The sequence below is a fragment of the Rissa tridactyla genome, chromosome 1, assembly GCF_028500815.1.
Source record: "Rissa tridactyla isolate bRisTri1 chromosome 1, bRisTri1.patW.cur.20221130, whole genome shotgun sequence".
NCBI classification, from domain to species: Eukaryota; Metazoa; Chordata; class Aves; order Charadriiformes; family Laridae; genus Rissa; species Rissa tridactyla.
The window spans coordinates 72,387,782-72,411,371 of record NC_071466.1 but is presented as its reverse complement, the minus strand read 5'-3'; the positions used below and the strand labels follow the sequence as shown (position 1 = coordinate 72,411,371).

Here is a 23,590-nt window from a genome sequence, read left to right as displayed (position 1 = left end):
TGAAACCATACAGAATTTGACCACACTTGAGGTTTTACAGAATACCAGAGGACTTCACATGAGGAAGGTTGAAAGCTAAATGGCATTAACTCCAAAGTTGTTCGAATGCCAGCAAAACAGGCATTCAGATGTAGTTCAATGAGCTACTCAATATCTGTAAAGGGGCAAGTATTTTTGCATAGAATGGTATCACAACACATTCATTTAATCTGTATAGCCGATCCTCACAGCCCATGTTGTGGTAAGGGGAGACAAGGGAAATTAAGGGTATGCGTCCTTATATTAATACCAGATGTTCTCCTTATTGCTCTATATCCTGAATTGGCTGACTTTAATCAGGGCTTGGAAATGCGTGCTTTCTCTTTACAGTCCCTAGAGCAAAGGAGCTGCTAATATGACTTTTATAGACTGTAGTTGTGTTGATCTGTCTGATCATGCATATGTCGATTTATAAGTGAATTCACATGATAGTTGGTTTGAGGTAATGGGTCATTTCAGTGATTCACATTGCATTTTTTGTTCCATTTTTGCACTTAATAAAACTTTATTTCCCCCTTTCTACATCTGTGGCTTCTTTTTTTGCTGCAGTTAGAAAGCAGTAAGTGTCAAAAATAAAACTTACAGTAAGAAGAAAAAATGCAATTAAAAAAGCAAGAGTGTTGTTAGGCCTGCTTGCCACGAGCAATAAATGTCTCATTTGTACTGTAGGACAATTTAAACCAAGCCAAATCCAAAGAAGTGATTGGAATATATAATTTCCCAGAGGAGGATTCAGATGGGATCATTGAGGAGACAGCTGTTGTAAGACACCAGTCTTGAAGATTCTTGTCTTTCTTGCACGAGCTACCACATGGTAGTGACTGTGAGAGCTCAGTCTGTGTCTGCATTTTTTTAGTGTTCCTGGTTGACCACTTTCTACCACGCACAGTGCAGGCTGGAAGAAAAAGAGTATCAAAGAAGTCTTCTTGTATGTTGATAATTTGAATGTAAATATTGGGAAGAGTTGGGACTATTGTATACACTATCAGTACTATAGTGTAGTACCGTATAAGGGCCTGGAAATGTAGAAGGTTTGTGAATTATAGTTGTCCATGCCCTGTGTTATGTGTCCTCCTTCAGTGCACCAAGTATGGAGGGACTCTTTCAGTGAAGGGTGTGAAGGTGTCTTTCAGACACCACATCTAGTTCCATATCTATAATTTCTTCCTACTATAAGCACTTCTGTTCCTTCATTGCTGTCTGCATTCTTTACATACATATGAGGGGAGGCAGAATTTGCAAACCATGGGTAAATGCTAAAAGGTCATAAAAACTGTCAAGAAAATAAAAGAAAGATTAGCAGGTAAGAAGGTAGATGCGTGAGTCTGGCCTGGAAGGATACCCTAGAACTGTGGTTATATATAAAAGTTGTCCTTTTCTATCTTGCTTTTTCAGAGAAAGTAAAAAAAAAAAGGCTTTCTTTTGAGAGATGACTGTGGTCTGACTTGCACAGAAAAGGCAATTTTTACATCATTAAACCCTATATATATTTAATAAAATGTTTGAAACGTTGTCTTTCCTAGTGGGATGCTTGTGATGTAGTGTTTTGAAAAAGAAAATGTGATTGCATTTTTGGGAAATACCTTTCTGATTTAGTAACTATAATTAGATAAAGTGCCAGAGTGAAAGAGTAGTTATCAAGCTTCCTGCAATAGCCACAAGTTACGGAAAATACAAAATGGAAAAAAGGCTCTACAAGTATCTATTCCAGTTTTGGTCAACTCATGACAGCTTCCTGTGGTTCAACAATCCAAATTTCCTGAACTTCAGTGAAAACAGCTGCAGATAGACCACAATAGTCTCATTTTTTAGTTTCATTGTCAGCTAAATATATAAACAACTCATCACAGGGATTTGTCTCTTATATTGCATTGTTTGATCTTCCATCTGGCCTCTACTGGTGAGATATAGTATGTACATTAGCAAGATCTACCACTGTCCAGTGTAATACATTTGTTGCTTATTACCTATTAAATACAAAAATAATAGAGTTCAGTACATTGATGGCTTAAGGTATTTGTGAAAGGTAATCAGGCAGGTTCGTGGCTCATTGCTCTAATTCTTTTTACCACTACCTTAGTTAAGCCAATTTCAGTCACGTGCTGGAGACCTCATTCCACTATGTGGTTACAAAACTGTTTACTATGCATTGCAGAAAAATTGTAGCTGTTAGAGTTTTTTTGACTATGGTGAAGGATCTCTTGAGGGACTTCTTTATGGGTTACACCTCTTTTCAAATTCAGGCATTCAGCTAGAGACTCAAGCCTAAATGTTCAGCTCAGCTGTGATAGCAATGTCTCTATCTGTGTATAGTGAATTAATAAGTAGTATATTAAGCATATTTATTTCTGTAGTACTTCAGGAAGATACTGCCTTTGGGGACTAGCAGCAAAAATTCAGGTACAAGGAAGGAACTCATACTTCGGGAATGAAAACTTGTGAGAACCTCAGGATGGTTGCCAGCTGCCAGCATGGTGAAGGAAAGTTGAACAATACAGTGCAAATACCAATGAAGTGCTGTCAGTGAAGTGAGACCTTGAGACTTGCAAGGCAGAGCTATGAGGATCACCAGGAGAATCGTGTGAAGGGATCCTAGAAGAGTTTAAATTGTTTAGGCTGATAAAATGAACAGGGAAAGAAATAGGAGCATTGTCAACCAATGCACACGGGAAAAGAAAAAGCACTAGAAAGAAGAAGAGTTGTTTAAGCTAAGGAACGGTATTCACACAAGGACACGTGTCCATGAATAAATTTATGATGGGCATTAAAGCCATTAGAACAGTACAGTCTCCTATGGGAGTAATGGGGAAACTAATCTGACCTGCTTTTGTGCAGGAGAACAGTAAGTCTCTGAAAAAAAAGCCGTAACACAACAATGGTCATCCTTGTCAGTTTTAAGCTTCTTGGTTTGCAGTATGCAGGCTAGACTATCAAGGAAAGCAAGAAGGGATTGGCATGGAATTTGAGGTGCTAGGCAATCTTTTCTATTTAACCATTAAAGATTGCGAGAGTAAAAAGATTTTAAAGGCCTGGGTCACGAGTATTTGCTTTGCTCTTTCTCCGTTGGCAAGTGATCTATTCAGTTTTTAGTACAGCCAAAGTACTTCTCTGTAACTGGCCATGTTACACCCTGATACCCAAGGTAGAATGCACTGTACTGTGGCAAATCTGTACTAAATAACACCAACTTCCCTTAGTTGACAGAGGAGTAACAGGTGAGTTACCCTACTGCTCCATAAGCCGCCCTTGACTGTATGTCATTTCACTGACTGTATAACCTGGTACAAAATGGACAGAAGGTCATGTTTAGATGTTGTTCAGACACCTCCTGTCACACCATAACCAACACCACTGACTCAGTGTAGAAGATAATTGAAGCGGAGAATTTCTTACCCAGTCGGCGTTAACCATAGGTGGGCAGAGAAGGAGGTGATGCATAAATGTGTCAAGCCAGAATAGTACCAGAATACTAAAAAACATAATCCTCCCAGCACTGTAAGACTACTCTGTGTACACACAGAGGTGGTGCACTTCCTCCCCTGCTTCTTGGCTGGCAAAATGCTTGAGCAAAAGTGAGACGGACAAGGTAAGAGATAGACTCCCACCTTGACTTTCCACAGGGGTGGGGAGGCACAACTTCCTGGAGTTATAGCATCGAATATGCTAAATGTGTGAGTGGGAGGGTGAGCGAGCGAGAGGGAGGACAGGGAGGGGAGAGAGAGGAAGCAGGAAGGGTGTTCTGGAGCGATCCTTTGCCCTCTCCTCCACAAACTTGCTCTAGCAGCAAAGGATAAATATGAACCTGCAAAGTACAGGTGTGTGAGGCTGCTTTTTTGGCATCTACATTACTTTTACAAAACAGGAAGGGATGAAATGGAGCAGAGGCTCAGCCATGCATTTGGTTCTATTTGCCAAGACTTTTACCCAGTGTGTTAACCGGTGTGACGCACCACTCAGCCTTCTGGCAGCGTGGCTTTCAAACCTCTATGGGACTGGTGCTTCTGTTGTATTTCTAAGATCTGCTCTAACTCTCTTCTGGAAAGAGCAGAGAGCTGAACACATGGTGGAACTTGAGAATACAAATCCTGTATCTCCAAATGCTCAGAACCCAACAGAATCAAGCATTAATACTGGACATTGCCACAAGGAATGTGTATATAAACAGAGGCAGCATTGAAATCCCCTGTTATTCAGCAAAAAGCCTTTTTTATCTTCTTCTTGTGGAAATAGAGTAATTGACTCAATGTAAAGAGAGTGAACTTCACACCAAAAAAGAAGCAGCACGTCCTACTGTTCTTGAGATAACTCTGGTGCAAACTGCTGGACCTATATATTTACATAACCTCTATTGAAATAGGAAAAACTGAGGTCAGAATTGATGACAAGGTGTTCTCAGATGCTTTTATGTAGTTTGAGTCACTGTGCAGCCTGTCTTTTATGGGTTTCACATCCATACAGGAAGGCTGGCAGAGGGACTGGACCGTGTGGGACTGTATATGCTGTCGTGCTCTGCCTGACTTGCAGGTCCAAGGGCAAAGTCACAGCTCGGATTCATCAGGGCTTCTCTTTTCTCTTTCTGCCAAAGCTGTGTTTGGGTAACCAACAAGGCTTAACTGGGAGAACACAGACAGAAAGCAATAGTGCGTCACAGCCCCCTTATTGCGCCCATTTGCAGTGGGTGTGGAAGGTAGCTGAGGAGAATAAAAGTAAGGAGAGCTCAGCTCTTATACTAAACATTATTCATTATTGGGCAAAAGTGTGGTTCTCTTGTAGATTGCAGGTATTACACACTTTTTTGAACCATCTAGTAGCAGCATGTGGGCAAAAAAGAAATAAACTTTTACCCTTCCTCCTCTTAAATGAAGCAAACTAAAAAGTCCAACGCATTTTTTACACCCAATGCAAGTAGGAGATTTCAGAACGCAAAAGGCTTTAATCTGTTACTAGGGGTATTACTAGGGGTAAAGTTTTTCCCCTGCTCTTTTTACAAGAAAATGACCCGGAAATTTTGAACCGAATGCAACTAAACTGAGAAAGGAAGGGATGATGACAGTGAGGTAGAGGAAATTCCTGTAAAGGAAACAGACTCAACACAGTGCACAGCTAGAACTAACCACAATTCTTATCATGTAGTGTAGGACGTGCAGGTAAGATTTTCAGATAATTTTGTTTTTTTTAATTATAGCTTTTAGCTTCAGATTTTAGCCCTCCCTAGCCCATCTGCTTGACAGGTGAGTTGGTTTTATTGTCTTTGAATCTGCATTTTAAAGTAAATAGTTTTTAATTGCTTGGTCAGACAAAACAGTAGTGTCTTAATAAGTAGCTTCATTAGATTATTTATTTTTGGTTTATAGGTACGGTCAAGCTTTTTTTCTTCTCCTGCATGATTATTACTAATCTTACTCCTAGAATCAGATTATTTTTCTCTTTCCATTGATGTACAAGACAGAGGAGTTGATAGCTCTGACGCTGAAGTGATTTTCATCAGAATCAGAATAGTAGATTATAAGATTGCAGCATGCCACTCTACTTGGCTTCAAAGATATCATGAAACTTGGTGCAGCCCTCAAGAAATTGACTTTGATTTCTTTTGCTTATATTTTACGTAAATACATACAAACTGCTATGAAATAGAGATTTATGGTTTTCTTGTGAGAGTCTTTTAGGAGTTGAAACATAGGCAAAATAACAGAGTTTTTATTCTTCTCTCTTACGTTTTTTTACCACAGGAAATTATGTTAAGACCACATTAGTTTCCTCTGTAGATAAGTTAGTTACTTTCCAATTAAATGGCATCCTAAATCCCTAGACTAAGGATATGATAATATGGGTGTGTACACGGCAGGAGAAGGCAGAAAAACTATCGATAATACATTGCCCAGAGTAGAGTGCTTTCTTTTTCTGGCAGATACTGACCAAGATAAAATCAGTCACTGAATATATTGAATCACTGAATCACCTTGAGTCCACTTGCACTGCAAATACGCCCAAATGCTCAGTTTAAGTTTATCCCGTTTCAGGTACTCCTCTCGTTTGGTAATTGCTGTTTGCTTCTGCTGTGAATTTCTCTTTTCCTGTCAAGCACACTTGCAAGACAAAGCTTCTTAATTTCGCACACTACGGTACTTTTTAAGCACTATAAAAATGCAAAGTTTCTGAGGTTCTCTAATAAAAGTGTTACCAGTTAGCAAAAATAAAATAAAATAAAGTGACAGTGGTGTATTTTCCCATGGCTAGCAAAAGACAACAGAAAATTAAACAGATTGCTAACCAAAGCTATAACACTTATTAGTTAACCCTCCCTTTCACACTTCTTACCCATTCGTGGTGACCTTTTGAGCTTGAAGAGGGAGTTGTTAGCATGGCAGTAAACTGGAGAGCAGAGATTATACCTCAGTGGCATTATTAAATGCTTTGTGAGTGGCCACTTGATGTGGTTTCGCTACGTCGCCTGCGTGTCCCCGATTACAGAAAAATGGGCAGCTGGGAAGTAAATGCTTCCATTGCTTATCTTGTGCCAGGTCAAGTCCTCCTCAAGTAGTTTCTGATGGCTTAACAGTTTGAATAAGTCACCAGAAAGGACCAGAGCTGTCACAGGAGAGGGGCTGGACATTTGTCTGGGATCAAGGGAGAGGGGCATGTGGAGGATGGAGAAGTAGATGAGACCTTCTCCTTTTGACAACAGTGACCCATTACATCAGCTCACCTGCTCAAGGGACTGCAGCGCTGAATCACGAACTAGACCCTTGGGTCGTGCTTGCTACTGGCAGCAGTAAGCCTTTGCCATGTGGGCCGTTGTGTGACATAACTCAAAACACCATCCGTTGTTTTATACAGTATTAATAGGGCTAGAGATGCAGCCCTAATGAATGCCTTGAGAGAGGTCTTTAGGAATGTCATAAACCCACATTCAAGAGTGAGGATCCATTGATCCTTTTGCAGTGGACATGACAGTCTTCTTAAAGTTTAGGAGGGTTTTTGCCCAGTGCTGGTAGGAAACTGTCTCTTTATTCAGACATACATATTGGCGTGGAGTTTCAGGATGGTTTTAAAAGCCATATGGGGCAATGACAGTTGGCAGCACCCAATGTTTAACAAAGCACCAGGATGGGTTAACACAGATGAGTTAACCTACTCCATGTGACCTCTGAGTGTAAAAATAGATCATTCCATTAACTTGCAAGGAATAGAGACATGCTGAAGAGAACGGTGACTAAAGTGCTCCTCTCTACGCATAATAGCTGCCTGAAAAAGTGCAGAGTGGGAGTTCTCTTCACCTCTCTTGCTAGCTCAGTGTGCACTGGGTGCTCTTTTGCTGCCTGCCCGCATGAGTCGTGTCTGATTTGCATGAGGTGCCAACAGACAAGGGACTAGCCTTTGCCTGACCTTTTCTTTTTTCCCTTGGGCTGACTCAGTGCCTCTCTGGCAGCTGTGCAAACGCAGAGTCACTCTGTGGCCAAATAAGCAAAGAAAAAAAGCTCCTTGAGGTCTCAGTTGCACAATGTGAACATCAGCAAAACACATAGCCTTTACTCACTGAGATCCTGAATCAGGCATTACAGACGTGTCATTCACAGGCGTTGGATATGTTTTTACGAAATACCCAAATTAAGTCATGGCTTTTGAATATGCTTGCTTGACAGCCTGCCTTCCCTCCAGCCCTGTGGCTGAGAAGGCTGTGGGACACACATCAAACCTCTTAGTAGGGGAGGCAAAACACTTCATCCAACAGGGTGGATGAAACCATCCAGGGTTTCACCTTGGACAGGATGCTGTAATATGGGCGTCTGGGTGAAGCCGAGTATTTTTGGACCTGCTCCCAAATCCCCTGGGTGTTCCTGGTCTGAAAGGACAGATGGCGCACCACAGAGCTCATACCTTAGGATGGGATGGATCAGACCCTGTTCAACAGGTCTCTGCTGGGGTCATTCAAGCAGTGCATGGTGCAGAAGTGAGGCCTGGTGCTGCACATGCAGTCGTGAAGGAGAAGAAGTGCTTTTTAGGTTGCTCTGCTGACCCTAACAGACATCTTAAGGTATGTCCACTTTAGCTGGTAACAAAGCCCAGTAGGAGCATGTGTCTTGGGGGAAAAGAGTTACAAGCAAAGACCCAGTGTCCACACAGTACATGCTTTGAGGGTTTTACTTCTGCATAGTTCTACTCCAGCCCCATGGACTCAATGCCATTTACAGCCGGAGCACACCTTCAGGTTTGGTTTAATCCCAAAAGAATCCTGTTTACATACTCTGGGCATGTTGGCCTTCAAGATACAGCAGAGCTCCATGGATTTTGGTGCCAGTTATGCCTTTCTCAGTCTGTTGCTGATAGTTGTTGATTTTATTATTTGGTATCTTATCACTCATCTTAGAGGACAAGTTCCCCTTCTAACAGCAATAGCTGCTGAAAGACCTGTTTTTCCACTCCAGCTGTGGAGTTCTGCATTGTTACAGGTGTAACTTAGAAATCCATCTGTAAGCAACTCTATGCAAGACGTATTTAAAGAAACTGTTGCACATTCTTGAATATCATCTCTCCTGCATTCGTGTAAAACAGTATGAGTACGAACAGTGCTGCAAATTCCATTTTAAAAAACCCACGATATTTGGGAAATTCTGTCTGCTAAGTTTTATAGAGCTACATAATGAAATATGTAATTGCCTAACTATCTTACTAGAGTACTATTTACAAAAAAAAAATCCATTTTCCTCTTTTACAGAGAGCAAGATGATTCTTCGAGAAAATGTCTCAGAAAATCAACCAAAATTGATAAAGAAAATCATGCTTGCTTTGTGCTGGATCCTAGCATTGTTTGTCAGTGGGGCAGAAGTTAGAGAGATTACCTTGCCAGGTAAGAGTCTGCTTTGGTGAGTTTTGGTGTTTGTGGTGCTTTCTGACAGCTAAGAAAAGTGGGTCTGCATTTTGCCATGCCTTTATGAGTTTTTCTTGCACCTGTTCATGCTTGTCTTAGGCAAACAGCTGTTTCTAGACTTTCTGCAAGCTTTTTCAGTATTTGTAATACAGTTTATCCTAAATATGATTCAAAATTCAGTTCCCTAATGAAAAGAAAAGGGCAAATGTAAAGGAGAATTTCTGAGAACCGAATGTGGCAAATGAATTTCTTCTGCGACTCCTTGAAGTCTCCAGCAGCTGGTCCAAGCCTGTCAGGGGGGAGAAAGAAGAGAAAGGCAGGGTGAGACCAATATATCAAAGTCTTCCACCCACACAATCTGTCTGGAGGAGCTTGATCCAATTCAGTTCACAGAGAGAAACTGAAACTGCGAAGAATCTCCCAGGTGGGCAGGCGAGGAACCGAAGATTTCATGCCCTCCCTTCTGCTGAAGTGAAATCCTGCCGTGCTTTCACGGGTTACCACATCCTGACGGGCAGGAGGGGTTATGCAGCAAGGTCAGTCAGCCTTTAGAGAATTGGGGTTAGAATTGGTGACCACAGCCTTCAGAGTCCCAAAATTTGTCTAATTTTAGTGACAGTAGCTGAAACATAAGAGCAGAAGTGTTTGAAAGCAGTGAGATGATAGCGCTTGCCAATCTTAGCCTAAAGAGGGAGTGTGGTGGGCAGGCTCTGCTTCTTCAGGTTTATGCCAATCCCTTCTCCGTTAATACAAGGAGAGCTAGAAGGGCTACCTCTGCTCTTCTGCAGAGTTGAGGTTAACAGGTTAACACACATGTGAAAATCTCCGTTCACTAGCAATCAAGTTATTTTCACATTGGGCTTTTGAAAAAGGCCTAATAAGCCTTTGGAAACCTTTGAAAAAACTTTTGAGAACATTGGCAAATTCCATGTTTAAGGAAATCAACTCTCTATTATCCTAGCATCTGGTCGCATAAAACATTATTTAACACAAAGAAAGGTAAAGTTGTGTTTTTTTAGTATTCCGAATTATTTTTTTTTAAACATGATGACTGTGTGTTCTTTCAGGTGGTACTGATATCTTATTGTCCTGCTTTTCAGGATGTTCCCGTGTTCAACCTCAAATATCGTATCGTGCAATTAGTGATGAGGAGTTTGTTTTACAATGCGCTTTACCAGATAAAGATGTTACGCACATTTATAACAACACACTTCTAAAACAACATGAGGTGAAATGGTTCTGGCGTCAGAAAGATAACGAGCCACTGAAGCCTGTCAAGGAAAGCTCTAATCCTGCTTTCCGAGGGGATGCACTTTGGTTTAAACCAGTAAGGGACAGTGCTTCTGGAGTGTACATCTGTGTGATACGGTATGTGATGGAGAAAAAGGCTTATGTTTCTATACAAGAATTGTTTTGTTTTGTGTATTAAATGTTTATCTTTTTTTTTTTTCCTGCATCACTCAGGGAAAAAATTCCATGTCTCAAAATTGTTTTGGAGGTTCAAACAAAGGAGGCAGCAAAATGTTCAGGTTATGACACAAATACACTACCCCTTCTTGCTGGCATTGGAAATTCAATAACTTGTCCTGGGACAAAATGCTACAACCATATAAAAAAGCCAGATGTAAAATGGTACAAGGTAAAAGTCACTTTCTTGAGCATTCAAAAAAACTCAGTGGAGGTATAGCTTTAGGTCTAGTTAATGCTCATGTACTATAGGTTCTTGAAATCTTCTTTAGCAGACAATACAGCCTGAGAAATTCAACACAAAAGCAGAAACTTGAATTGATATATATCAAGTCTGTAAGAGTTTTGAAGAAATTTGCCACACCCAAAATATTATTCCATGAAAGAGAGGCCTATAAATGCTTTCTCTTCACCTATGAAATTGAAGCAATTGAGAATCAAAACCAGTTCTTTACAAAACTGATATATGATTGGAATTTAAAATTTTACATTTTGTTTTGACATTTTAAATTCCAAAAATATCAAACATACCAAAGAAAAAGTGCCTTTGTTAAAAACAAAATTCTTCTAAGATTAATGTTTCGCATTGTTCTTTCCAAGACTCCTGTTTTTAATGAAACATTATTGATTTACTCTTCTTCAAATGACCACTAAAATACTTGCAAGCTAATATTTATTCCTATTGCGTTTGTAAGGATTGTAATATACCGTCTAAATGAGCAAATGAAAATGACTGAAATTTCAATTGTGTACCTGGTATTATTTACGTTATTGATTCTATGAAGTGGAATTATGATCTAGTCAAAGTTACTCTTCATTTACTTTCAAACTTTAAATGAGGTATATCTTTACCTACATCTTGATCTGAAAAACACTGAATTTAAGGAGATTCTTTCCATTTTGTATCAGTGGATTTTTTTCAGGAATTTGATTTAAGAAAAATTCCTAGTGGTCTTAGAGAATACACTAAGCTGAAAAATAGGAGTGCTTTTCAAAAAATAGTCAGTTTTCATCCTTTTAAAAGTAGTGACAGTGTTGTCAATCTCAGAAAATCCAAAACCATGATTTATTTCTCATGAAAGGACATTAAAATGTTTTGAAAATCATTTATTTAAAAAAAAAAATACCCGGTCCATCAAAAAAGTGATCCGTTTTGTTGCTCTTTAGTAATAGGAGTTTAACTTAGATTAGGTTCATGATTTCACATTTCTCTCAGCAACCACAAATTTTAAATATTTTTTTTAAAAAGACAATGGTATTCACATGTAATAAACGACAGTTTTTTAATATAACTGACAAATGTCCTCAGAATGTTAATAAATCTTTTTTTGGGGTTCAGTGGAAAGAGTTTGGCTTAGCCCTACTGCCATGGTAATCGTATCCAAATATTTTAGAATACGTTTTAATAACAGGAACAACAACAAAAAAAGGACTTCTAATTCCTTGATACACTTTTCTTTTCATTAGGATGGTCGTCAGATAAAACACAGTAAAAGCAGACAAAGCCTAAAGCTTAAGCATAATAAAATCTACTTGAATCCAACCTATGATAACGATGCTGGAATGTATGTGTGTGATTACACTCTATATGACAACAATATCAATTGGACAATGAGAACAGCAGTAACAATAGAAGTCATTGGTGAGTAATATAATAATTCAGACTAAAGTACCTGAAGTTAAGTACGTTTTCTCTATTCTTTCCTACCCCATTTATGTCCTTTGCGCAGGGTCTTGTTCTGAAAAACCCATAAACTGAATTAGCAACATCATCATTAAAATCCTCTTCCAGGTATTATGAGGACATCTTGGGACACTGACTGGAACCTTCAATGTTCAGTAATATGTAGCATGCAATACCATCATTTTCAAGATCTAATTCTGCTTTGGATTTGTTGTAGTTCCTAACAGCGGGTATCAAATCTATAAAGGATTTAGATCTCTTGATCTGGGAGTAGAATTCATGAAACTCCAACTGGTGCTAATGTCCTCCATGTACTGTATGGGGCGTGTTAGGAAGATATTCACATGCTAGGGGGAATGAGTGCTAATCCTGCATGGGAAATGTGGACCAAAGCACTGCATCTTGTTCCTACCTTTGTCCCTGAAGCAGAGTCTTATGTGAAAGTAGGAGTAAGATGATAACTCGTGCTTTGTGGCATGAATGAGACCTTCATTTTTTTCACTTGACGATGATAAGGAAGGTGATGTTGGTGGGATAGTTGCCCGTCTTCCACATAACTCTAACAGCAGAGGAAATGTGAGACCTGTGAGCAATCTAACTAGCAAACAAGCCGTTTGTCGTTGCATGTGCTGTTTGGGGGAAAGCATCACTGCCTGCATGACCTGTTCTTATAGACTTTGTATGAATTACTAAATAAAGCTGGCCAGAACTCTATGGCACAGTGGTATGGCATGGCCTTATAGTCTCCTTCAAATCATGGTGACTTTTTCCGTAATATTTACTGTCCTCTGCTGCCCTTCAGGCAAAGCCTGGGTATTGCCAGGTAGAGTGCTGTTGGACCAGGTTAACACTGTGCAAGGGAGCATCATCCTGATGCTCCCTTGCACAAGGCTCATCACCCTGAGCATGCTACCAGCTCAGGGTGATGAACAAGGGAGACTCTGTTTAGTTTGCTAGCAGACAGATGTGGTTATGCTTTCCTCCAGATATCTGTGATTGAGCGCTGTAAAACACTCTCGTCAGACACTCCAGTTACTCCAGTCAGTCACAGGTCCCAGAGGAGAGCATAGCTACAGCTATTCTATATGCTGTGCTTGGTGGACCCAGTGCAGCTGTTTCTATATGACAGTAGCACAGGACCTATTCTCAGCATCCTGGTGGAAAGTGGGCCACTCTGTGGAAGGGAGGACAAGATTCAAGGGAGTGAAAGGTGTCAGGTGAGGCAAACTTGTTCTATGCTCTAGTGAGGACAGCACTACTCTGAAATTCCATGGTCTAGTAAGGACGGCACTCCTCTGAAATAGCTGGTCCCTTTTTTGCAGATGTTTGATGCATTTAGTACTAAGAAGTCACGGGAAAAATATATACACACCATCAGGACAGGGCCTGGATCCCATGTCTCACCAGCTTTTGAGACCTCTACGTGCTGGGTTACAATGTCTGGTGCTCTTTCACTCTTCTCTCCGGCTATATTCCCACAGTATTTTCCAAGCAGGCATGGACTAGCTCTGCTCTTGTTCTGATCTGGCTGAAGCTGAGTTAACGCACTGTGCGTCTCAGTTCTTTTCCCTCACTTTACAGCACAGTCGTCAGAAAAACACTTGAAAGATGCCATGTACATGTACACTCCCCCTGCATCTTGCATACATTCCTCTGCTGTGGCTTCATTTAAAAAAAAAAGAAAAAAGTGATGTGTGGCACCATTTCCTGTGGTATGGGACTTTCCTAGAATATCAGAGCTGTGGGTTTTAGCCCCTTCAGGCTGTTTTTCTGGAGCCTGGGTAATTGCTTACTAGATTGTACAAACTTTGGGTGCCATTATCTGTGCCCTTTGGCAGCCCTTGTTTTGAAAAAAAAAAAAAAAAAAAAGAAAAGAAAAGTTTGTTTTAATGCAAGTACCTGTATTGTGTATTTAAGGTGAATGAGGTGTATGTGCTGTGTCTATGCTTACTGGGCATGGAATGAGGCCTGGCATGGAACTGCTATGAGAATTTGCAGGGGGTGTCCCTAATTTTTGCATCCTAAATAACCTTAAGTGCAGGATAGACACTGAGCTCCTCAGATCATGTGTGATGACAATGCCTCAGAGTCACAGGGATAGCAGGTCTTTAAGTAGCAACATAAGTTTTGTGGTCAAAACTCCCTTATCTGTGCACTCTCAGACACATCAACAATTGTAAATCATCCTCTTGGACTTAGGGGTCTACATTCCACCTAAAATTTGAAAAAGAAAAATTTTCTTTTTTGTGTAAGCTATTTTCTCTGGTCTTCTGCACTGATGATAGCATTATAGTTATTAACAGCATTCCTGTTAATTGCAGCAAAAAACACTATCCATCCACCAAACGTCTTGTATCCCAATGGTGTGGTGATCCTCGAAGCAGAGCTTGGTAAGTTTTGATTCCTCATCTGAAAGCCAGAGAAAATGTTTAAATGAGGTATTGCTAGATAATGATAGATCTTGATAAGGCAAAACAGCTTTGCTCTCTAGGAGCATGAGAATTTTATTTAAAATATAGGATTTTTTTCTTGATATATATCTTTGTAGGTATTAAAGGAAGCATCATGTGTTATGCAGATTGCAGGCTATTTAAGAGAAAAATGTTCTGGTGAGCTATACACATGGTTTTTGTGTGCTAATTTGTTCCAGGAAAGCCACTTGAATTGAAATGCTGTGTACAGTTTGGGTTTGAAAGAGTTTCTCAGGTGACGGTGACATGGAGAAGAAACAACAAAGAAAATATAAATGAGAATTTGATTCAGGAAACAAGGTAAGAAAAAACCCAGTAGTCTGATTACTACTACAGTCATCCACTGAAAAATCCTTCTACAACAGCTTTACTGAATACATTTTACTGACAGAAACTCAGAAGGCTCTGTTCTTCAATGTATTAATGTGCGTGTCCATAAGCACGTGACAGGCATGTACCCCTCACATACAGAAGCACATATTGATGGCCATAAAGTCAAGAAAAACCTTCTACACAATCTTAACTCTTCCTCCTAAAGCTTTAGCTCATGGACAGCTTCAACGTGAATGGTGCTCGGTTGCCTGGGCCTGCATCGGCTGTTTTCAAGTGTTCCCTCTGTTGTGCCAACTCACACAATCTGTCTTCGGAAGCTCTGTCTCCGAGTGAGGAATAAACCAGATCAGTAAAACAGTGCTGTGGACATTGACAGATGTGCTTCAGATGTTGGGGTGTGTTTATTGAGTCAGTCTGAGGACTTGCAGCACTGAATTTCAGGACACTGAATTTCAGGAATCTTCCCTGGCAAGAATTAAGCAGACCCTGCAGAGAAGCAGCGTGTGGGGGAAAGATTTCCTGTGACTTGGGGATAACCTAAATAGTCACCACGCTTCCCTTTCCTTCCTGTACTTCTCTGCCTCTTTCTCTTATGCAGTTCCAACTTGGGCAAGAGACATAGTGGAGGCAACACAGGCAAGTTGTCTTTCACTACACAGCCCAGAGTCGTCTTTATGGGAAAAATTTTCTGTACGCTGCGGGAAGCAAAAGCCCTGCTGTCACTGCTAGAGTCAAGTTCCTAATACAAGTCATATGGGAAAAAAATAACAAGTGATGGTACCACACGCACACATGCACGTGGGCACACACACTCACTCATGAGGTAGATTGGAAATTGTCTTTTCCTAACTTCTGAATGTTTAGCTTTGTAATGTCCTTCTTCTTACCAAATTTTTGGCTTTTTGCGTGCATACAATTTCTGTTTGTTTATTTTTTAAAAACCCAAATGAATAAAACATTCACAGCAGACTTTCAGTACAGGTTGAATCCTTACCAGTGCTCATGCCTGTGTGTCTTGAATTAGCAACGGTAGAGCCACGTTAGACTGTCATATTGTGGCACGATATGGCGCGCCTTTGGGAGCACTCAGAGACGCCTGTACTTGTGGCTTTCAAAGAGGAACACTGAGACCCATAAACCCTGGGTGTTCTCCAGTGGTTGCAGACACAGGTCTGCTCTCCACAACCCTCACTCAGCCCCAGAGTGATTCCTTTGTTACCTCTTCATTTCCTAGACTTCCGTCCCTTATATCTGTCTTATTCTGTTTGCCTGTCCTACCCTTGGGCTTTTTACCCCTGTGCAAGAGGCCGTGCTGCTCAGTCTTTTTGCCCAGCTCGTTTTCTCTCCTTTTGGCTCCTTTTTCAAGTTTCATTTCCCTGCATTTCCTCTGGGGGATTTTTTTACATCTTCAAAAAACACAAGTAATCTTATAGCAGTCAGCAAGGGCTAAATATTTATAACTAGGCAAGTGCTTAAGTATTTTGCTGAGTTGATGAATTAAGAACAGACCTTTCAGCCTGCAGACCTTTGACGTTAGTATTTTCTTACAATGTAAAAAACAAATGGAAGTTCCAAACCAGAATATTGCATCGCTGTTAAAAGTTCAAGCTGAATCTTAAGAAGTTGCAAGCTCCTCTGTTGCTGTATTTAAGACATTTGAGGATTGTGTGAACGAGCAACAAAGGTATCATGCAAATACGTATTTTTTTCTCTTTAGTGTTTATCCAAAAGGTTTAAAGGGGCACACAGTTCTTCATGTTGCAAAACTGAAAGAAGTTACTGAAAGGGACCTCAGAAGCAACTTCACGTGCTTTGCTAAGAATTTGGTGGGGAATGCCACTGCTGTGATCCAGCTGAAAAGAAAGCAGAGAGGTAAAACTATTTGCTCTTGAAGCCACGTTTTGATTCACTCACTGCTACAAATTCATTCCCCATTGACACTGGTTTTTTAGCCGGCTGCAGAAGTCCCTTGACACTGGATGGGAAAAGTTTGATTTGTCAGATGTCTAGAAAGTCACATTATTCTGAGGACTACTCAGAAGGACGGGGTTATCTGGGGACTTACTGCAGGCAGGTGGGCCAAGTGGAAGCTGGAGAGTAACTGGGAGAAAGAAAAAGGAGAATAGCATCTCTGACCATTAATAGGCAATCTACTAAACTGAAGAAGAGCAGCTGCTGAAAGTAATAGTATTCCTTGATTTTTATAGGACATTTCTGTTTGTTTCCCCAGTCCTTAGCATGCATGTTTCTGCAAAGTTACCATAACTGCTATAAATGTGGCAGCCTTTCAAGCAAAGGCCAAAACCAGTCAGTGTGGAAATTAAACCGTTGAACCATAGTTCACAGTAGACATTCATCATTGGAGTGGCACAGGAAGTCTCCAGCGGGGCACTGTGTGCAGCTGTGTCTGTTCTGATGTGACTTTTCCATCTCAAGTGATAGACCCTTTTCTCTGTGCCTTCCATCACAGATTGGCCTTTCATACCGTCAAGGAGATATCATTCAAAAAAGATCCCTAACGGTAGACTGAAAGTCTATGTTCAGGTTTGCAGCTAAATGAATTCCTGACTTCCCTAAAGTTTGCCAGTGGGGCAAAAATGAAGACTGTGAGATAGTTTACCCCAGTTTCTGAATTGGGTTTTTTATCTAAGTGTCAGCATTATTTTGGAAGCCTGAGTTATGACAGACCTTTTTCTTTCTACAGTGTTTCTTTTATACATACTATGCAGTGCCATTTCTACACTATTTGCGTTGCTTTTGTGCACTGCCTTTATTTACCAGCACTGGATTGAAATAGTGCTGATGTACCGAAGTTATCTGGTCCACAACGAAACTGCAGGAGGTAAGAGACATTGTAAAATATTAATTTTCTCTAGTTTTTATACTGCCCTTTGCCGTGTGGGTTAATCTGGTGTGAATTAAACATTTAGTTAAATTCTCTTAATCACCTTGTTCCCTTTGAGCCAATACAAAGGTTGTTAAAGCTATCAAGGTGCTCAGTGGATTTAGGTGGATAAAAAGCCAGGCAGTGTGGAGGAAATATCTAACACCAACTGAAATGTCACAGCTAGCCTTTTACAAGGTCCTTAATTTACCCATGGAAGATTAGAATAGGAAGTTGAATTTTGGCAGTCCTTTTGCAGGGAATAATAAAGCATCTCCAACATTTTAACCTCATTCTCCCAAAGTGTTCAGTAGAACCTGTGGATAAGAATCTAATGTCCTTCAGAACTAAGGGAAGGGCTCCAGAGTCTATTGCATTTTTCACTTGAATCCAAATAATTTCTCAGAAGAATAAATAAAGGAGAGAAATAAGATGGTATAGGTCACCAACTGAGAAGTGTACATTTGGGAAATATTCATATTTCCTTTCTAAAAAATATGTTGACCATCCTGACATTTACACCAGAGTGCTCAGCGTCTGATATTTCAAGTCTCCATGGTAGCATCGCCCCATCGTGTCAGCTAAAACGGGCCTCCACCGTAGTAGGCGGTGTAAAAACATATCAGAAATGACAGTGCCTACTTCAAAGAACTTAACATAGAATTTTCTTACATGGGTTGAAAGAAATCTGATAGTATGTGCTTAAAGAAATTTTTCTAAAAATTCTTGATGCAGCTTGAGATACAGGTGTCTGAGTCTGCTTTTGTGTTTACAAGTGTGTATGTAGATTATACGTGAGTGTGAAATAACTGTATCTAGGTATCTATAAATACATATGCAATGAGAAAATTAACTGCTCTTTTGGAAAGTATTTTTGTGAGTCCTAAGGCAGCTGCCAAAAGCAATTTGGGAAATCACTCAAAATTTCCCCTCTATTTGGTAACAAATTGATTTAAGAACCTCTGGAAAGTCCCCTGAGACCTCATGCCGTATGTCAGTAGGACAGAGAAAGACCTGACAAGATTTGTGCATTGAAGATGCCATTGGGTTCCATGGTGGCAGCCTCTGTCCCGCTCCCTGACTCTCATGTATCACACACACGCAGCACCATTTGCAGTGTCGGGGCATGGAGTGTGCAGACAAACTGTGCCTACCCAGATAATCTTCTACCTAAGGTGACTGGCCATAAAATGTGTTTTTACCTGCAAGATTATGTCCTTCTCACTTCATGTGGATGCATATCAAGTCACCTGAGGTCTGAAAAGGCTCGGTCATAGAGCAGAAAAGCATCGGTTATGACTTAATTTTACTGTTTCTTCCTTTCCATTATTTTTTCTCTCCCACCCCTCTTAGCACAGAATTAGAGCATTGCAGAATCCCACAAGGTTGGAGTGGACCCCTGGGAGCTGTCTGATCCCACACTCTGCTCAAAGCAGAGCCAACCTACACCAGGTTGCTCAGGACCTTGTGGATAGAGAATCCACAGCCTCTCTGGGCAATGTGCTCCAGTTTTTCATTATCAAACTTTAACAAAGTGCAAACTTTTTCATTAACATCTCAAGAGAATTTCCCTCGTTGCAACTTGTGTCTGTTGCCTCCTCTCCTATTATTGTGCGCCTCAAAGAAGGCTCTGTCTCCATCACCTCTGTACCGTCTCATTTGGTAGTTGAAGACAGCAGTTAAGGACACCTTTTTTCTCGTGCCTCTCTAACCCTTGGTTTTCCTCCTTAGCCAATTCAGATATACCTCTTAAAAATTTTGCCGTTCTCCACAAGGAGAAAGAAACAGTGCGGAAGCTGTGGTACTAACATTTATAGACCATGTATGCAATCACTTTGCTTAACTCTGGTACTTCATCTCCTACCCTTTGGGCATCTGCAGTGTTTGTGCCACGAGTTCCTCAAGTTGTAATTGTCCTTCTGTACAATTCTGGGGGGAAAAAAAAAGGTATCCTAGTGGTGCTTAGTTCTAACTTGCTAGTGTAATAGTAATATTATAAAAGGAAACAGTGATGTAGGTATTAATGGTCATTGTCTAATAAGATTGCAGTGACCTCTGTAGGTGAAATGAGGAATATCCAGCTTGTAGTGCAATTTATTGTCATTTCAAAACTGTTTTCAAAGGAGCTTCAATTCAGGATGTAGCTGAATTGAAGTTCAGCTAAACCAATCTAGTGACCCTCTGCCTCACCTTCGATGCCCACACTAGTCCTACATGCTTGCTCGTGGTGATTCACTCTTGTGGGCCTAAGTTGGCTGAACTTGGCAGAAAAATAACTCAGTAAAAGACAGCGGGTAGCTAGCAAAGTGCATCAGCTTCCTCTGTTACCACAAGAGCTTCAGCACCACTAGAAGGAAGTGGTGGAAGTGTGTGGCCAGGAGCAGAAAGGGGAGGAGCGGAGGTGTAATGTGTCTTATCTAATCACATCCTTGGCCCCCAAACCTAATCTTCACACCTGTGTTTTGTTTTGATTACATACTTTCTGCTATGTGATGGTTCTGGATGTTGGTGTTCAACCCCAGCTCATGTATGTCATTAGTTTTCTGTGTGTATTTCCTTTGCTCCCTGGAATCCACATGGGCTCTTCTAGATCCTGTGGGAACCTGGTGGCTCTAGCTCGGGTTTGTGGTCCTAATCTTACATCTAGGGATAGAAATCAAGAGGTTAACACTGAGGCACGAGGTGATACTCAACACCATTACTTGTGTGTCTGTGCTGGACGTAGGTGTCTCAGCTCCTGTGCAGTGAAGATGTAGTCAACATGGTGAAATCTTGAGAGCTTCTCAGCTTGCCCTGCAGCAGCACCCTGCAGTAGGCCCCTGCATTAAACAGCTGAATTTCTTTCTGGTTTCCATTAACTGTACTGATATAACTCGGATGATTGAACATAGGTGTCTGATGTCATTTGGGTTGCCTGAGGATATCCTGCCATTCCAAAAGATTTGAGTGTCCAATAGTTTCCATATGAAATTTGGCAGTCCCAACCTTAGGACACCTTAAATGGCACCAAACATCTACATACAGTGAGCTGGCCTGAGTCCACTGTGCCTTTTGCTTTCACCAGCAATTCTTTTTGTTTTCTTTCCTCCTCCTTCAAATGTAGTCCAAATTTTATTTAGTGAATAGATAAGATTTGCTTTTGCCTTGTAGTTAAGTATCGGCCTAACTTATCTCATTGGTATCAGGTTGGTTCAAAGCCGAGAAAAGTTCTTTTTTTTTTTTTTTTTTATCTGCACCACACAAACATGGTCTTTTAATGAGACTGAAACAAAGTTCAAGAACTGACCAGTACTCAATGTCTGAGCTGATACTTGCATCAGACTTAGGCTTTGCTACTTGCATCGGTCTCTCTGATTAGAACATAACAGTGTATGAAAACAGTGCATCTTTTGCAAGCAGCTAATATTTAAGAATTTTTCCTTTAAAATTCACTATATTTTCAAAGTATGTTGTGCATTGATGAGTATTTCTGGAATCAGTGTTTGGGCAAATGAGAGAAAAGATGGATTTTGCCTGGAAGGGGCCAGATCTTCCACTAGTGAAAACTGGATCACGTTTGTGAAAATGCAGAAAAATGCCTGATTTAAATTTCTTTGCACTCGTCATCTGAAGCATCGTTATTGGCTTTGATAATGTGCGTCTACAAAATTTGCGAGACAGTGAGGAGTAAGGGTTGGCTTTGGGTAACTGGATGGCTGTACTTCATGAACAGGTGACAATTTTAGGTTTGTGTTGTGCCTACTTAATAGATATAAACTGAGAATTAAGAAAGAACCTGAATGCTTCAGACAGACTTTTTAATGTATACAGTGTTACTTATTTATTTATTTTAGATGGCAAAGAATTTGATGCGTTTGTGTCCTATGCAAAACTCGACTCTTCTGAAAGTGACTCTACTTTAATTAGTGAGGAAAAATTTGCCCTGGAGTTTCTTCCAGATATGCTGGAAAATAAACATGGATACAAGTTATGCATTCTTGAAAGAGATATTCTTCCAGGAGGAGGTAAGGTTCTTGTGGATGGTAGAAAAACTTCAGTTCTTTATAAAATTGTTTTTCACTTTCCAAAAAACCATATGCACCAGATCAGTAAATGCTATATTTTGGTACTGGAGTTTCTGCTCAAATCTCATCATGTTTTGATCTTTATATTTGGCCCCTGCACCTGAGGCATACGTCCATTTGAGTGTCGTTGCTGGGAGCTACTTGTCTGAGAAAAAGCTTCTCGTCCAAGAATTTCTTTTCAAGCAGACTCCATTCCCTGAAAAGAAGACCCCAAATGTTTCAGTAGTTACTTTCTGAGCAACTTTAGTCAGTGCTACCTGCAGTAATTAGAAAGCCCTCAGTACCTGTCCCCGGGACAAAGACAAGTGTCCCTTGGGACTCTGTTTGAATAGCAATAAAGCGTGTTGAGGTCTCAGCTGTGTTCTCCACCTCCTAAACAGAAAGTGGTGTTCTCCAGGCTGTGTAAGAATGGCTGCAGTACCCTCTGATAGCAAACACGTTTCTAGGGGTTATGTGGTTGCTCAGTATCCCTATTTTTTGTTTTTCCTTGTTTCTGGGATTTAGCTGTTGATAAAGGAACTGATACGATAAAAAGTTCATTATAGACTGCCATAATGATCGCCGTTTCTTCTCCAGCTTACACAGATGAAGTTGTCACAGCTATTAAACAAAGCAGACGAGTAATAATTATTTTGAGCCCAGCCTACGTCAGCGGACCAAGCATCTTTGAACTGCAGGCAGCAGTGAACTGTGCATTGGAAGACAAAAGGATAAAGCTGGTGTTAATAAAGTTCCAGGCTTTCCAAGAGCCAGAGACTTTGCCTCCAGTAGTGAAGAAAGCTCTTCGGATTTTACCAGTCGTTACCTGGAAGCCTTCTATTTCTGCTGCTCCAAACAAGAAGTTCTGGAAATATATGCATTATTACATGCCAGTGAAAACTACCAAGATGTTGGGAAATTGCAGCCTAAAGGGCTTTTTCCAAAGGTTATTAAGCCTGGTATATCGATAGCAGAAATTTCACAGAGGGGTGACAGCAGGCTCAAGAATGGTGATGTGGTTGTAAAAGACCTTTCCTACGTTGGCTGCCCACTGTGGATTGTCACTGCAGTCATCAGTCACTCACTCCAAAACAGTGAGAAGGACCGCAGCGTGGCGGTGCTGCAGCCCCACAGTAAAACTAAGTGCCACTGCCCACAACTGTAAATGTGAGCTATCTTTCATAAATTATTATTTTATTATTATTTTTATTATATTTATTATATTATTTTCCTGTGATGTTGAGACACACATGTGAATGTTTTGTTCTTTGCACTGTATTTCTCTGGAATATTTTTATACTTGTTTTCTAGAAAAATATTAAAAAAGGGAACTCCAAAGGAAGCTTGCAGTTTAATTTTCCTGCGCAGTTCAGTGGGACAAATCCAAACTCTTTAAACTAGTTACCTCCTCCTGTGGGAGAACCAAGGAAGTACCATGGGAGACTGCTACAACAGGGTATGCCGAAGGGCTTGGGAAAAGAAGGAGCACCGTGTCAGGGCTGATCCCAGGCACCTCCATCCTTCCTACAATGGAAGAAAGCATTCCTACCAGTTGGACACATCTGTACGTTGCTGATCCTGCCTGGCGCTGGTCACTCATGGGTCTGTTGGTGTGTGTTGCAGTTGTAATGGGTGTGTTGGGTGTGTTGCAGTTGTAAGTCAAAGTCCTGGTTGTCACAGCCAGTGGACTTCCAGGGACTCTGAAGTCTTTCCCATGAAGTCCTCTGGCTCATAACTCTCCAGGTTTCATATCACCTACTCTCAAGGAATCTTGCCCTCTGTGTGTGTATGGCTGTAGCT

General features: G+C 40.7%; 1 protein-coding gene across 8 annotated transcripts in view; it reads left to right on the top strand.

Moving 5' to 3' along the window:
- IL18RAP (interleukin 18 receptor accessory protein) overlaps positions 1-23,267 on the top strand; it is a 51,803-nt gene extending 28,536 nt beyond the window's left edge. For all 8 annotated transcript variants that reach the window (XM_054222141.1, XM_054222170.1, XM_054222186.1 and 5 more), the window contains 10 exons: positions 8,756-8,887; positions 10,009-10,276; positions 10,373-10,547; positions 11,843-12,017; positions 14,381-14,449; positions 14,710-14,830; positions 16,581-16,735; positions 17,568-17,705; positions 21,581-21,751; positions 22,388-23,267. In XM_054222141.1, coding sequence (XP_054078116.1) covers positions 8,756-8,887; positions 10,009-10,276; positions 10,373-10,547; positions 11,843-12,017; positions 14,381-14,449; positions 14,710-14,830; positions 16,581-16,735; positions 17,568-17,705; positions 21,581-21,751; positions 22,388-22,761 — 1,778 coding nt within the window. In that variant the 3' untranslated portion in view covers positions 22,762-23,267. The remainder of the gene's footprint in view (positions 1-8,755; positions 8,888-10,008; positions 10,277-10,372; positions 10,548-11,842; positions 12,018-14,380; positions 14,450-14,709; positions 14,831-16,580; positions 16,736-17,567; positions 17,706-21,580; positions 21,752-22,387) is intronic.
- Positions 23,268-23,590: the final 323 nt, after the last annotated feature.